The 16,350-nt window shown below is 38.8% G+C and overlaps 1 protein-coding gene across 20 annotated transcripts in view; it reads left to right on the top strand.

Annotated features, from left to right (window-relative positions):
- DOP1A (DOP1 leucine zipper like protein A) overlaps positions 1–16,014 on the top strand; it is a 107,564-nt gene extending 91,550 nt beyond the window's left edge. For 9 of the 20 annotated variants that reach the window (XM_084963774.1, XM_084963786.1, XM_021091842.2 and 6 more), the window contains 13 exons: positions 1,140–1,206; positions 1,361–1,505; positions 1,674–1,753; positions 2,835–2,944; positions 3,199–3,348; positions 3,755–3,816; positions 5,208–5,360; positions 6,443–6,579; positions 7,463–7,518; positions 8,647–8,811; positions 12,448–12,577; positions 13,394–13,453; positions 15,408–16,014. In XM_084963774.1, the coding sequence (XP_084819900.1) occupies positions 1,140–1,206; positions 1,361–1,505; positions 1,674–1,753; positions 2,835–2,944; positions 3,199–3,348; positions 3,755–3,816; positions 5,208–5,360; positions 6,443–6,579; positions 7,463–7,518; positions 8,647–8,811; positions 12,448–12,577; positions 13,394–13,453; positions 15,408–15,713 (1,621 nt within the window). In that variant the 3' untranslated portion in view covers positions 15,714–16,014. The remainder of the gene's footprint in view (positions 1–1,139; positions 1,207–1,360; positions 1,506–1,673; positions 1,754–2,834; positions 2,945–3,198; positions 3,349–3,754; positions 3,817–5,207; positions 5,361–6,442; positions 6,580–7,462; positions 7,519–8,646; positions 8,812–12,447; positions 12,578–13,393; positions 13,454–15,407) is intronic. The other 11 variants (XM_084963819.1, XM_084963834.1, XM_005659411.4 and 8 more) reach the window with 3 other exon arrangements.
- Positions 16,015–16,350: the final 336 nt, after the last annotated feature.

Below are 16,350 nucleotides of genomic sequence, written 5' to 3'. Positions count from 1 at the left end.
ATCATCACTAAATAGCCTGCTGGCTAATTTCATTAAAAATTAAGGCAGGCCATCTATTATGACTTGTAGCTTCTCTCCCACAAGATTTTACTTTTCCTCACCTATCTTTTCTTCCTGTCTCATTTCTCAGATAATGAAGGTTCATAACTCTTCCTCAGTGTGTGTGTACTGAGTGTTTAAATCAAGAGTTGGACATTTTTAGTTATATTAGAAAATTAATTCCCTTTTAAAATTTATGGTGGCTTATTTTTTTCTCCTAACCATTCCACTGATTATCTAAAAATTCCTAATTGCACAGTAGAAACCCTTATGATTGTTCTTTGGTATCACTTTGCATATTATTTGGAAATAATTATACATATATCTTAATAAACTCAAGTCAAGGTAAATATTGAGTGGAATTTTAGCAAACAATGGATCTTTTTCCATTCATGAAGTATTTTTAATCAACTGTATTTATACATACATACAAGGAACCATTTTTATAATTTAAGATGGGTGGGATATGGGTTTTTTAAAAAAATTTTGTTGATATATAAAACATACAAATTGTAGTTCCCGTTGTGGTTCAACGGGACTAGTATCTAGGAGGATGCAAGTTTGATCCCTGGCCTCACTTATTGGGTTAAGAATCCCACGTTGCCTTGAGCTGTGCTATAGGTCGCAGATGTGGCTTGGATCTGGTATTGCTGTGGCTGTGGTGTAGGCCAGCAGCTGCAGCTCCAATTCGATTCCTAGCCTGGGAACTTCCATATACCACAGGTGTGGCCATAAAAAAAAAAAAAAAAAAAAAAAAGAGAGAGAAAAAAAATTTGTCTATGTAATTTAATGTAGCTACAATTTATTCATTTTCATTACTGTTTTGTATTTATATGAATATGCTACAGTTCTGTTGTGGACATTTTGGTCCTCTCTGGTTTTAGATTTTACGAATAATGCTGTTGTAAACATCCTTGTACAGATCTTTTCATGCGTATGTTTTTATGCATTTCACCTGAATCATAGGAGGTACATATTCATTAAACACATAAAATAGAAACTGAAGCCATAAAACCACTATCTCACTGTGAAAGATTAGAATGCGTCATTTTCTTTACATTTATATTTCCTGTTTATTTTTCCCCCTTTGGCCCTTTTAGGGTTCTGAATGAATTTATTATGAAAAACCCTAGTTTGGAAAATAAAAAAGACCAAAGAGACCTCCAGGTAAGTCATTCTGAATTAAGAGCTGTTGCCAAAACTCTGTGTTTCTCAGTGCCCTCAACTCTAAAATGGGAAGGTCAGATAAAATCATCTGTGAAGTCTCGTGTGTGCACCCATAGACGTACATGGATAAAACAGTTCCTCCTTGTTTCTTTAGGATGTGACTCATAAAATAGTGGATGCAATTGGGGCAATTGCTGGTTCTTCTTTGGAGCAGACTACATGGCTGCGACGAAATCTTGAAGTTAAGCCTTCTCCCAAAATAATGGTAGATGGGTCCAATTTGGAATCCGATGTTGAAGGTATTGCTCTCAGGCATCTAAGTTTATATTCGTAGGCATTAATTCACTAAGAAATTACTGTGCTTAGCACAAAATCATCTTTTTTCTCATGTTTAGCAGGTAGCTTTTTTTCGTTGGGAAAAGACCCCTCCCTTTATCTTTACCTTACCTGCCTTTTCTCTCACTTAGATATGCTGTCACCTGCCGTGGAGACCTCAAACATAACCCCTTCTGTATACAGTGTCCATGCGCTGACATTACTCTCTGAGGTAAGTATTACTGTGTTTTTCACATGAACTTTCAAGTAAACAGCTTTCCAGTTAAATATTAGCAAGTCATTCTTGGAGAGAAGATTTTAATTTGAAAAACTATTTTGTACAAGAATCACTATAGAAATAAAGTCTTGACTTTGTACATTAGTAGTGTATTAAATAGAGTGATAATAACTTTAGATGTTGTTCCCCCTCCCCCATACTAGTTTTTAAAAGTGTGCTTGGTATCACAGTGTGCTAGGGAAGGGTGAATGTAATGATGTTTGCCACTGTAAAGTATTTGCAGTTTACCAAACTTTTTTTTTTTTTTTGGTCTTTTTAGGGCTGTATCCATAGCATATGGAGGTTCCCAGGCTAGGGGTCGAATTGGAGCTGTAGCTACCGACCTACACCATGGCCACACAATGTGGGATCCAAGCCACATCTGTGACCTACACCACAGCTCATGGCAATGCCAGAGCCTTAACCCACTGAGCGAGGCCAGAGATCGAACCCGTGTCCTCATTGGATTTGTTTCCAATGAGCTACTACGGGAACTCCTACCAAACATTTTTATATACATCCTCTGACACTCTCACGCCTTTTTACACTCTGTTATACAGCCTTGCAGGTCATTTTTGTTTCTCCCTTAAACGCTTGGATACTGAGCCCCACAAAGATTAGAACAGTATGACCTAAGGTCAGTGACAGAGTTGGGGCTCTATTCATGTGGTTATATTTTTCCAAGCCCCTCTTAACCCATTCAGGAAAGGAGAATTATGAGATTCTGGTCTCAAATATGCTGTTTACTCACTGTCACATTGGAAGGTTCGTAATCTTTCTTTTTCTTTTCCTCCCTGTCTTGGTTGGAAATAGTAAAATTTGTGCCTATATATATATATATATCCTGTAGTTATAATGGACAAAAACAAAAATAGTTGCAGAAACCATTCATATAAAAATGACAAGGGGGATTTGATTTTAGGTTTTTCTAATTTTAAGGTATTCTAGGTTTTCTTACAGACTGAAAACCACCTCTAAATGTTACCAGTTTCAGCTCTTAGATTATGCATTCCATTTCATTTGTTATGTTTTTTAGGTTTTGGCTCATCTTTTGGATATGGTTTTCTATAGCGATGAAAAAGAACGGGTTATTCCTTTACTTGTAAATATTATGCATTATGTTGTGCCCTACCTCCGAAATCACAGGTACTATTACTATTTAACTAGATTTCTTCGTTAATTCATAGTCTGTTAGTAAAAAACTGTGATCCTTTATTACCATTTTTGAACTTAGCACTAAATGACTTTATTTCTACCTTAAATTATAGTCAAAAGTATTTCCCTTATGGTGCTCTTTCTATTTCCTGTCATTGCTTTAGGTTATTGTGAACACTTATGAATAACTTAATATGACAGTTAAAGTTGTAACATTACGTTAAGGTGGTTTTCCTTCCTCCTAGTGCCCATAATGCCCCTAGTTACCGAGCCTGCGTCCAGCTGCTTAGCAGTCTTAGTGGGTATCAGTACACGCGGAGAGCTTGGAAAAAAGAAGCCTTTGATCTCTTTATGGATCCCAGTTTCTTTCAGATGGATGCCTCTTGTGTCAATCAGTAAGTCATCTTGATTCTTTGCAACATGATAATGCAGCTCAACAAAGTCTGTTGAAATCAAGTGCTCTACCAAGTAGAACACTTTATTTATTTATTTTTGTCTTTTTAGGGCCACACCTATGGCACATGGAGATTCCCAGGCTAGAGGTCAAATCAGAGCTGTAGCCACTGGCCTATACCACAGCAACGCAGGGTCTGAGCCACATCTGCGACCTATACCACAGCTCATGGCAACACCAGAGCCTTAACCGAATGAGCGAGACCAGGGATCGAATCCGAGTCCTCATGGGTGCTAGTCAGGTTCATTAACCGCTGAGCCACAATGGGAACTCCAGAACACTTTTTTAATAACAATAATAACAACCATAAAATCTTAGCGACCCAATGTAACCCTTGTCTCTTCCAGTTGGAGAGCCATCATGGACAATCTGATGACACATGATAAGACAACGTTTAGAGATTTGATGAGTGAGTATTGGGCAGACAGCCTAAGCAGTGTCTTTCCTGTACACTGTCCATTCTTATTTACTTGGCTCTTTTCCAGAATGTGCTGTTTGTCACATTATAGCTAATACCCTAAGGGAACATGTTAAAACTTAAAGAGGACAGAGTAGTGGAAAATAAAAAGGAAACTATTTGACCATGTCTAATTTGTCTTTGAATGATTTTCCCAGCACAAAGCATAGAACCTGGCACATAGAAAGCACTCAGTAAAAGTAAATGTTGAATGGCACTGAGGGAGCTGGGGTGACCAAGAAAGGCAGACAGGTGGAATAGACCTGTCAGATAGCTCACACTAAATCCTGGGCTCTGTTTTTCTCCTCTGAGGGAAGAAAGAAAGAGGCCAAGAAAGTCAGAATTACTCTGTACCCACTGCCTCTCCAGCATAATTGGTTTATATGTTAGGATTCCTCATCATAGTTCATCTGGAGGGGGGAAAGGTGTTTTGTTTTTGTTTTTTTTAAAGTTTGAAAGTTGTTATGCTAATGATCTTAAATAGCAGTGAAGCAGGATGAATCTATAGCATTTCATGTTAGTTCCTAACAGAGTGCCCATCTGGAAAAGGGACAGTGTATTCTCTGATCTCCACAGGGTTGTTTTAAGGTTTCAGATTCATCTATTTAACATTTATTAAAAGACAGAAATGGGCCAGGCATTATGCTAACCTTAAATAAATAAGAGTATCTCAGGGAGTAAGTTAAGAAGTTGCGACGCTAATAGGGTGATACAGTAGGTTTTAAATAACAGTTCAAGATCTCATATTTGAGGGGAAACTAAAGCAGCCAGCCATGAGAAGGTCTAGGGACAGAGTATTCTAGGAATAAGGAACAAAAATGACAGAGGTTTTAGGGTAGGAAAAAGTTTGGTGAGCTCAAGGAAGAGCAAGCAAGACAGTGTGGCTGCAGAAGAGGAAATGGGGTAAGTATGAGACATGAGGAGTGAAAGTTGCTAGGCCAGGCATTATTTTTAAAGCCTTGAGAAGGATTGAGGCAAATGGCATAAAATACTAAATAAAGGGTTTTATCCAGTGGCGCTATGAGTGGTTTTACCTTCTGAAACCTCCAGTTCTAAATTGTCTTCCCTCTCCACATTGCATTTCCTGCCCATTTGTCTTCTGGCCTATATATGCTGGTTCTGTTTGCTGGTCTTTCTGCCTGGAGAGGAGCCCCAGCTACTCTACCCTAAGTTCCTCCCTAAGTTTTTTTTTAATGGCTAGAAACCGTGAGACATCTCTCGGATGTCATAGGATTTCTAGCCATTACAAAATAATAATACAATCCTTTTTCAAATCACTGGATGACTATCACAGCCTCCCTCACTTGCTTTTTCTTTTTTTCACTTGTTTTTTTCTTTTTCAGCTCGTGTAGCTGTGGCTCAAAGCAGTTCACTTAATCTCTTTGCAAATCGTGATGTGGAGCTAGAGCAGAGAGCCATGCTTCTCAAAAGATTGGCATTTGCTATTTTCAGCAGTGAAATTGACCAGTATCAGAAATATCTTCCAGATATACAAGGTAACTAGTGGAAAACTATTTTCTCTATCTTCCAAACTGTAGGTAGGGACTTTTTGTTCCTTAGAAAATGTTTTCCCCAAGTTATAAGCTGGGGTGAAATATACCAAATGTAGGTTATGGAAAAGGTTGTAGAATTAGAAACTTGTTCTACTAAACAACAAAAATTATAACTAGTGTATAAAGGAAATCAAACACTGAGTTTGTAGGACTTGCCTGAACATGGCCTCTAGTTTATAGCTTGGGTCAAATTACCTAGGAATTTGTTTGAGAATGAGGTGTAAGACCATTTTGCTGTAGAAAGGCATGTTAATGGCTTTTTGTTGTGGATAAGGAATTCGAAACCTTCAAAGGAGAGGACCAGAAGGGAGGCAGAACCAGAAAATTTAAGCTAGAAATAACTGGGGATCTGGAGTTTGGGGCTAGGGTGGAGAATTGTTTAAAGTTTTTGACAACCTTCGTCAAATGGGTTGGTGGCCTTCTGTGTCCCGAAGGATAGCAGGGCAGTCATCACCCTGTGCCACCAAATAGCTGCCAAGTCTTGTGCTAGTGCTGCCCTCCTCAGCAGGCGGTGTGGGGACTGGGATGGGAGTGGCGGTTGTCATCTCTTTGGTGAGGTCATTTCTCTTTCTCAGAAGATACGTGATTCCTTCGTTTTTGACCTTTCTAATTAGTGTACAGGGTGCACACTCTTTGTCCTCTGATTTTTTTTTTTTTTTAAGTTGACTAGATCATTGCTATTCAAAGTGTGGTCCATGGACTGGTATCAGTTTGCTAATCCATTCATGATAAGTACAGAAACCATAGAGCAGGCATTTTGAACCTTTATAGCAGTTTGATAGAATCTGTTGAATCTAGTAACAAGAACATGGCATTTGTATTTTATATTTCTTTAATTTGATTTTTCTCTACCAGTTTGTTTTTATTTTATGAAAATATCCATCTGCAACAGATTGGAAACTTTTTTTAAAAAGATGATCCATCGCCATAGATATTCTGAGAAGTACTAGACTAGACTGTATAAAAAAGCTTATATAAAAATGAGTAATTATTTAGATGTTGAAAACCTGCTGCATTTCTTTCAGAGAGATTGGTTGAGAGTCTTCGCTTGCCCCAGGTGCCAACCCTTCACTCTCAAGTGTTCCTGTTTTTCAGAGTGTTACTTTTAAGAATGTCTCCACAACATCTTACCTCGCTCTGGCCCACCATGATTACAGAACTGGTGAGTGAATTTTAATTCAGTTAGGTAGTAAATCTAAATTATAAAACAATGTGACAAGTATCACCATGCTCACTGGGGAGAGACTCATCTTGGAAGAGAACTGAACTCTGGTTAAGCCTGTTACAGACAGATTTTACAGTGGAAAATAGAAAAAACAAGTCAGATTCCATCTCCATACAGCTTAAACTTTGAAACAGGCACCAGTCTCAGTAGTAGCCCCTTGTGAATCCTTACTTCATCTGATCTGGTTTAGTTCATTCTCTTCTACACCAAATGTTTAACTTTGTCGTGGGCTGCCAGGCGTGGTCCTTGCCTATAGCAGTAACTCAAGAGTGATTGGAGATGCTTGAGATGGATTTAGATGGCCTGACATAAGGCGCGTATCACCCTTGAGGTGCAGTGCTTATCCCACGAAAGCTGCATCAGAGAGTCCTTGACAAGAGTTTGTAAACTCTCCAACAGTAAGACTTTCCTTAGTCCTACTACACTGTCTGTTCCCCTCCCAGACCATAGCCTGTCACCTGCATCTGAAGATCTTGGGGAGATGGGAGAGAGATGAAAAAGGAAAGGGAAAGGATTCTATAACTATGAAAACCCAACATTTCTGACTTGCCCACAAAGAAATTGGCCTTAATATTTTTTTTTTAATAACTGAAACTCTGTTCCATAATCACCAAATAGAAGCATACTTTCATCTCACCTCTGCCAAATTAGTAGCAAGGCTCTGTGCTAAATCTGCAGTTTTACTCTAAGAAACTAAGTATAATTTAAAGATCCTAAAGTTGTATACTAAAATTTGTATGTGGATTAATGAAAGTATAGCCTAAAGACAGCCTGAAAGAAGGATTAAATCAACGTTTAACATTTATTCCATGGTCTTCAGGTACAGGTATTTTTACTGATGGAGCAAGAACTCACTGCTGATGAAGATATTTCACGGTAATATGTAATTCATGTCAGTATGTGCTTGTCAGTGTTGAGTATCCTAAGCTCATTCAGAACATTATAAGTAGGAGAGTATAGACACTCTATTTGAATACTCTATTTAGTCTGTTATTACCTAACTGATCGTATTGGGATACGTAGTGGCCTTTGGTCTTTAGACACAAATTTAGTTTAAAGCAGTACTGTTTCAACTACATAAGTCACGTCAGTTCTAGTAGGTCAGATCTTGTTCCTGCAACATGCAGCAAAACCTCTTATGCCGGTAACCTGCCACTAAGGTGTACAGATCTTCCAGAATGATCTCAATTTAACATGCTGTACTTAAAAAGTGTAATGTGCTATACTTCTTTTTAGTAAAGGCAGTTTACCAATGTATGACTAAATATAACTTTTATTTATGTAGGAATTTTTGTACAGATGGAGCTTATAAATTGAAAAGTTTCTTTAACATTGTGGCTTGACTGTATTTTACTCTTCTTTAGTGCCAGGTTTATAAAAGAGAGTCCCCTGTACTAATAACTGTGTTTATTATTATAGAAAGATTCCCTTCCACTGTCTTTGCAGAAAGACACTGAGTAGTAGGGGGAGTTCTCTTGGTTTTACAGCTTAATATTTTTATATATTTTTTTTAGTATAACAAGTTATTCTCTATTTTTACTTTTTTTTTTTTTTTTTTTCATTTTAGGGCCCCACCCACAGCATATGGAGGTTCCCAGCCTAGGGGTTGAATCGGAGCTACAGCTGCCAGCCTACACCACAGCCACGGCAACATCAGATCTGAGCTAAGTCTGAGACCTACACCACAGCTCATAGCAATGCCAGATCCTTAACCCACTGAGTGAACACAGAGACTGAACCCGCAACCTCATGGTTCCTAGTCAGATTCATTTCCGCTGTGCCACAATGGGAACTCCTATTTTTACATTCTTAAAATTTAAGGAACAAAAATGAACTTTTGATTTGAGAATAGTAAAAATGAATTTATTCATGACCTTACTTAGCAGTTACTGGTATATTTATCAGAATGATTATGCAAAATATTAGCTGGCACTTTGAGACTTTCTAGAAATTACTTGTTAGTAAGTGGGTACAACTGCTGACAGCATCATCTCCTGCTTCTAGGACTTCAGGCCCCTCTGTGGCCGGTCTGGAGACGACCTACACAGGAGGTAATGGCTTTTCTACTTCATATAACAGCCAGCGCTGGTTAAACCTCTATCTCTCTGCTTGCAAGTTTTTGGATTTGGCTTTGGCGTTACCCTCTGAAAATCTTCCTCAGTTTCAGATGTAAGTAAAAGTGAAGATATTAAATGGATATTTTTGAAACACATTCGCTTTGGTCAGTGACATCTAAGATAAAGTTTTTTGTGTGTAAGTTGAAGTATTCATAATTTTTATTAAACCATAATTGTCTTGCTGGGGGTTGGGCACAGTCTGTGGAAGTTACTGGAAATGGTTGTTGTGGATAATGTGAAGACTGACAGAGCAGTCAGCTGATTGAGTGCCCACTAGATGCGAGGCAACAGGTGACAGGACTTAGCAACTTCAGATCTAGTGTGGGAGATGCAGTTAGACATGTGGATGTTCTGAGAGCTGGGAGCCCATGTGGCAGAGACCCTCCTAGCTCCACAGGTTAGGGCTGACCCTCAGGGGAGTTTTAACCACCTTTAGGAGGCTGGAGTGGGCATGGTGTGTCTCAAGTGTTGAAAGATCAGTATTGCTGGAGCAGAATGTCGGGAGAAAGCACCTGTTGTGTAAGGACTTGTAAGCTGTATTAGAGAATTTGGAGTTGAACTCAGGACAATGGGGAGTCACTGAAGCGTTTAAGGAATGAAATGATAGTATCAGTCTTGTATTTTAGAAATGTTACTCTGGCTGTGTAGCTTGGAGAAAGAACGGGAGGTGGGCAATACTGGAATCAATTTGGCTCTTCTTTCAGATGGTAATGAATGGAATTAGAGGTGGCCAAGGGGAATGGAGAGAAACTCTAAACTCTCCTAAGTGCCTTGTTTGTAAGTGCTCAAAAATATTTAATTATGGTTGTTTATATTTAAATTTTTGTAACAATAGGCAAACTGATTATCAAAATGTAGCTAAGATAATTTGATAATTTATCCACATGATCAAATATATATTTATATAATGTATTTAACTGTGTTATATTATTCTTCCAAGAGGGAATATTCATAGGAAAAGAGTAATATATCAGAATCTTTGGTATTTGGATATTCTTAAATCTCTAAAAATTGCTGTTGCACAAACTTACTTTTCGTTAAATTTAATGGTAAGAACTAGAATTTTTTTTTAGATTAACTCCATTTCCTTTTTTTTTTTTTTTCATTTGAAAACTGTATACATCTGCTTCTTAATGAATTTCAGTGACTGGGTATCTGCTAATCTGATGTTAACTCCTAAAGAAGTTCAGAAAAGGATACTAAGCAGAATTGTAGGCAAGTGGCCCCAAATTAGGTGCTTATGTTCATAAAGATGATAGTCTTCATGCTCTAGGAAGAATATTAAGTAATATGCTCATACTATTGGCTTTTTAACTCCATGATGAGAACCAAAATGTGTTTATCTTCTTGTCATTATAAAAGGGTTGAAAAATGCTATAATATTAACTACAGTTTTTTTAAACTGTCTTTAAAAAAATCTATAAGGTAATAAAAGATAACATGGAGAATTTAATAATTTTGGAAGAGTAATACCTTTTTAAGCATGATACATATTTCAAAAGTTTAAAATATATATATTTTTGTTTGTTTGTTTGTTTTTGTCTTTTGACCTTTTAGGACCGCACCTGCAGCATATGGAGGTTCCCAGGCTAGGGGTCTAATCAGAGCTGTTGCTGCTGGCCTACACCAGAGCCACAGCAATGCAGGATCCGAGCCGCTTCTACAACCTACACCACAGCCCACGGCAACGCCAGATCCTTAACCCACTGAGCAAGGGCAGGGATCAAACACGCAACCTCATGGTTCCTAGTTGGATTTGGTTTTGCTGCACCATGACGGGAACTCCAAAAGTTTAAAATATTTGATAGCTTAATTACACAGCATTTTTAGTCTCTCTGTGACTAAAAGATAACAACGTTTAAAAGGCAGCGGTGAGTTGGGGAAAGATATTTGCTATGTAAATGACCGAAGTCTAATTTGCTTACTATGTAAAGATGGCTAATCCAACAGAAAAATGACCTGATGAGAGAGCTAACAAATAGATCGTAGAAAAGGAATGGCTTGTAGAGAATTCCCATTAAGAACCCAACCTAGTATCCATGAGATGCAGTTCGATCTCTGGCCTCTCTCAGTGGGTTAAGCATCTGGTGTTGCCATGAGTTGTGGTGTAGGTCACAGACATGGCTGTATCTGTGGCCTGCAGCTGCAGCTCCAGTTTAACCCCTAGCCTGAGAAGCTCCTTTAAAAAAAAAAAAAGAAAGGAATGGCTTGTAAACGTAGGAAAAGGTGTTGTCATGCTCATAAGAGAAATTCCAATTAAAATTATTAGTAACTATGGTAAAGATACAAAAGTACATTTCACTTTACCCCTAGCAATAGAAACAGTCTTTATTTTTGTTTTTTTAAAGGCCATACCTGCAGCATATGGAAGCTAGGGGTCAAATTGGAGCTACAGCTACCAGCCTACACCACAGCCATAGCAATGAGGGATCCAAGCCACATCTGTGACCTACACCACAGCTCAAGGCAGTGCCAGATCCTTAACCCCCTGAGCGAGGCCAGGGATCAAACCTATGTCTTCTTAAATACTGGTCGGGTTCTTAACCTACTCTGTCACAATGGGAACTCCCTAGACATTGTTATTCTTGTTGGAAGTGTACAGTGCTATGATAAACCTCTCCAGAGAGGTTTATATTTACCAAAATTCAAAATATACATTCTTTTTACACCAGTGATTCTACTCCATGGAAAGATTTATCCAACCTCTGTACTCAGATGGTGCAGAAAAGTCAGCATTATGTAAGGGTGTCAGTTCTGCTCTATTATTTGTAGTAGCAAGAAATTGGACAGTCTAGGGAACTGGTTAAATCAGTACCTTCCAACACTGGAAGACAATGTAGCTGTTTAAAACGATGGTGTTTTGGAGTTCTCCTGTGGCGTAGTGGGTTAAGGATCTGACATTGTCTCTGCAGTAGCCCAGGTCATTGCTGTGGCATGGGTTTGATCCCTAGCCCGTGAACTTCCATGTGCTGTGGGCATAGCCAAAAAAAAAAAAAAAAAAAAAAAAAAAAAGATAGTGTTTATGATCTTATCTCCAAGGTATGTAATAAAATAAGCACCAATTTTATTTATTAAAAGAGGAGGGGGTTGCTTGTATGAAAATGTTTTCTTTTATGCACAAACTCTGGATGGGTATATATGGGTATATAAGAGAAACTGGCAATAATGACAGAACCTGTCTTGGGCAGGAGACTACCTTTCTTTGATATGCCTTTTTACACCATTTGAATTTTTCCATAGATAGCTATTTATTAAATACAAAAAATAAAAATAAAATGGAAGTATGAAAGAAATCCTACTTAAATTTTTAAGTCTGTTCAGTTCTTCACCCCCTTACTGTGTAGTTAGGAAACATCTGGCCAAACATATGTTGGAAATTTTTACCTATTAATGAATTGGCATAGAAACATTTGCTGAGTTACTTGCCTCATGTTCATGAAAAAAATGGTGTTTGAGTACTTTGCAAGTTTACATGTTCATTTACTCATAACAGTGCTGTGAGGTAGTTAATAATGTATTAGAAGGCTCACGTTAAGAAACATGCCCAAGGTGCCAGGGTAATAGGTGGCACAGCTCAGATGTGCAGCCGTGTAGGTGGTGGGGCCATGAGGCATCTATTGTACGTGGCCTCACCTTGCATGACACAAAGTGCATCTTGCTGATATTGACACTATTCTTCCATACATAGGTACCGATGGGCCTTTATTCCAGAAGCCTCAGATGATTCAGGTTTGGAAGTCAGAAGGCAGGGCATACATCAGCGAGAATTTAAACCTTACGTAGTACGACTCGCAAAACTTCTTCGGAAAAGGGCAAAGGTATTGCATTCCTTTTTAATTTATTTTTTAAGTGTAAGAGGATAAAATTTGTAAAATATACTTATATGTTATGTACATCCTCCACTGCATCACGTTAATTAATTACAGGTCTTTGCCCAAGAAAATGGTAATGAATTTCTTAGGCTCATCAGTAGGCCTTTGTTACAAATCTTTTCTTTTTTCCGCATTCAAAAAAAAATCTCAAAAGTAAAGTATATAATTTGGGAGTGCCCTGGGTTGTTTCATGGGTCCTAGTTTGCAATATGTGCTTTGAGTGCTCAGAAATTTTCCAGTCTTCTGGGGTCCCCTTTTCAGGCAGCAGCTTCTAAACCACAATACAGTCTTAGAAATGGAATGCAAAGAGGTGACTTAAAAGGAGATCGTTCTTGAAGGGCATGAGGAATTTGATTTAAAATCAAGACGTTTCTTTAGGGATGAATAAGTAAAAGAACAGAGAGGAAGATGAAAGTTGATTCCAGAGTTCAGGACAGGACGTGGGTTCTTTCACTTTGCTATTGCAGGGTCTGCAGAAGTAATTGTGACAACAAATGCAGAAGCAGCATGATTATTTTTGACCCCAGGCACACGGACCTTCTGTCATTCCCACATCTCATTAGTGACCAGAGTTTTTGCAAGACCTCTCTCTTATGTAAGGTATAACATTATAGTCTTCTGCACAGAATTTGTTCCACAGAATAAAAAGTGTTTTGCCTGGAAAGCAATTTTCCCATCCAAAACACCTTAAACAAGGTCTTCATGGCCAGGCACAATTTTCACTGGAGCAAAGGCTATGAGTTCTCCTCTTTCCTTCCACAGGACAAGGAGGAGGACTTTAAGACAGTGATTTTGGAGGGATTGGAGATGGCCAAGCATCAGGTGAGGGTGGCTTTTTGATGCTTGTGATATGGCAGCGAAAGTTGCCACATCTGGACCAAATCTTGAGACACAAACCCAGGTCTGGATTTCAACAGTACAAGAGAGGTAAACAGCAAGGAAGTCTTTTTTCAAGTGTAGATTGTTGAAGTGAAAGGAGAAATCATTCAGAAGAAAAATGTTTGACTTTTTATTTCTTATTGAGGTTGTGATGTAGTTCTGATTAAGAAGAGCAGAAACACTAAACAAGTGCACTTTTCTTGGTCAAGAGCTTATTAGTAAAGGTTCTTTTTGAAAGGTATTTCCTTTTGTAAACAAAAGGTTACACCACAGATCTCTTACATTTGGAAATCAGCTGCGTACAGGGTTCAAGCTTATTACCACTTCAGATTTCTTTTCCGAGTAAACTCATCTCTGTTTACCTTTATTTACTGTTGAATTGCCCTTTGACTTAGGCACCTAAAGGTGGTGTGGTCAGCCAGTTAGTGGGATGGGGTAGCCAGTTCCAGGACTGTCATTAAAACCAGTGTTTTAATGAGGTAAGAAAAAGGAAGGTGGTTTTGTAACAAGAAATAAACCCATTGATTTTTTTTCTTTTTCCTCTCTTGGCCATAAAGAACTGGATCTTATTTGCTCCTAGAGTCTTCCGTTTTAAATCTATTTTCTTTTCTCAGGATTTTATTTTAAAATAAGTGAACCACACAAGAAGCTAAGCTGGATTTTGCATCTGCTTTCTCTGCTAGAAAACTAGTGATATTAAAATATTAAATAAAATTTCTCAGCCAACATCTGATCTTAGAAGGCAAACTCCCATTTGTTAATGAATATGACATACTATAATTCTCCTTCCTAAATCCCATTTGATTTTTCTCCTACCCAGTTGTTTTCGTTATCTTTTTTTTTTTTTTTTTTTTTTTTTTTCTTTTTGGGCTTTTTAGGGCCACTGTGGAGGTTCCCAGGCTAGCGGCTGAATCAGAGCTGTAGCTACTGGCCTACACCACAGCTCATGGCAACACGGGATCCTTAACCCACTGAGCAAGGTCAGGCATCAAACCTGCATCCTCACGATACTAGTCAGAATTGTTTCCGTTGAGCCACAACAGGAACTCCTGTTTTCATTATCTTTAACTGAAGTGCATGTTTGTTACTGACTCTCCCCCCCCACCCCCACCCCCGCCCCGTTCAGACATCTTAGGAACTTTCTCTAGACAGACTGATGTCTGCAGCGACATGTGTATAGTTTAGTCGGCTTCTCAAACTAGCCTCCTAAGTATGTAAATGATTGTGTTTCTATTTAGTTGACATTTTCATTTGACTTCTCTACTGCAAGATAGATTGTATGGCCCATTGGATAAGTGAGGGTCCCTTCTGGATCTTGCCCACTGATGCAAATGGCAGAGCCCAGCTTTCCTTCTCATGAAGTTTAGCACAACACAAAATCAGATAGCATTTTCTCTCCTGAGGGTCCCTTTCCTTTCTCTGCTACTACTGTGATAGCAGCAGGGCCCATGGTCAATAATTACTATCTTGGGGCAAGTTTAAGCCATTTGGCTAATAGGAAGTTGATTTACTAATAATGAAATGTGTAAGGCCCTTTGTCCCCAATTTTGTAGTCACTTTAGGACCCAGTCCTAAAATTAGTGGGGGGGGTCCAGAAATCTGGGAGCTTTTTGAGTATATGCAAAGCACAACCCTAAATGTTTGTATTTGACTTTTCCCTACCTGAAATCAATTCTGCTAACTAAGCTTGCTTGTGCATCCTAGTTGGCAAATATTACTACAGTGTTAGACCCTCTGTACGATTAATAATGGCACAGAAGGCCAAGGTTTTAGTGAGTCTACGATGGAGACTTCATGTCTTCATTTGTATTCCTTCCTTAACTCTGCTGGCAGATGTTTAAGTTTTCTCACGTACTGCAGCGCCTGTTCCTAACTGTCCCCTTTTTGTTTCCTGCAGAAAAATCCAGAGGAGGACACGTCTGGGCGAGCACTGGGCTGGGAGCCGGGGCACCTGCTGCTCTCCGTGGGCACAGTGCGCAGCCTCGCACAGCTCCTGCCCTTCTTCAGTGTGCTCAGCCAAGTCTTCAACAGCAAGGTCACCAGCCGCTGTGCCGGACACTCAGGGAGCCCCGTCCTCTACTCAAACACCTTCCCTGGCAAGGACACAAAGCTGGAAAACCACAAACCGTTTTCCAGCAAAGCCAGGCAAAAAATAGAAGAGATGGTAGAAAAAGATTTTCTGGAAGGGGTGATAAAAACTTGAGCACCACAAGTGGTTCCATTTAGTGTAAATGTAATTATTTAAAACCAACAAACATTGCTCTGAGTTGTATAGTTTCTTTTTTTGTATGTAACAAAACACGTTTCAGGTTGTATTTAATTTAAATATTTGTAAATAAGAACAACTGTCTTGAATGTGGCCTGAATCAAGTTTAAATATTGTAGGCTCATATTGATTATGATGCCTAAGAGATCTATATATACATATATAGTGCATTAGAGTCCATTGTTTTATTGTCATGAGTTGTCTTAAACCTGCCAAATACACACTGCAAATTTTTTTCTATTGGTTTCAGGCTTGTTTAATTTAGATTGGCTGGGGATTCTTTTCTTTCCCTTATTAACCCCATTCTCACATTGCAATGGCACCACTTCTCTGTCAGAGGCCCGGTAATGTACCACAGCCAGTTTCTCCCACATACCTACTAAGAGGAGTAAATAGTAATGGAGCCTGGGCTGGGCATCCCTGTAAGTGTAGCATAAGCACCTCAAGCTCGGTGCAGAGCAGAGGTGTCCAGCCTCCACGTTCACACCTCCAATCCCTGGTGATGTTAATCAAAGAGGTAAGTCACCTAAGACTTTTTTTCTGAAGACTGCTCTGGAAAAACTAGCGAAGTCTT

Source organism: Sus scrofa, chromosome 1 (genome assembly GCF_054392235.1).
Source record: "Sus scrofa isolate SSC_HxYL_T2T_F1_AM1 chromosome 1, Sscrofa_HxYL_maternal_Yorkshire_Landrace_v2.0, whole genome shotgun sequence".
Classification (NCBI taxonomy): Eukaryota; Metazoa; Chordata; class Mammalia; order Artiodactyla; family Suidae; genus Sus; species Sus scrofa.
The sequence above is the reverse complement of the archived record's forward strand: the minus strand, read 5'-3'. Positions and strand labels throughout refer to the sequence as shown.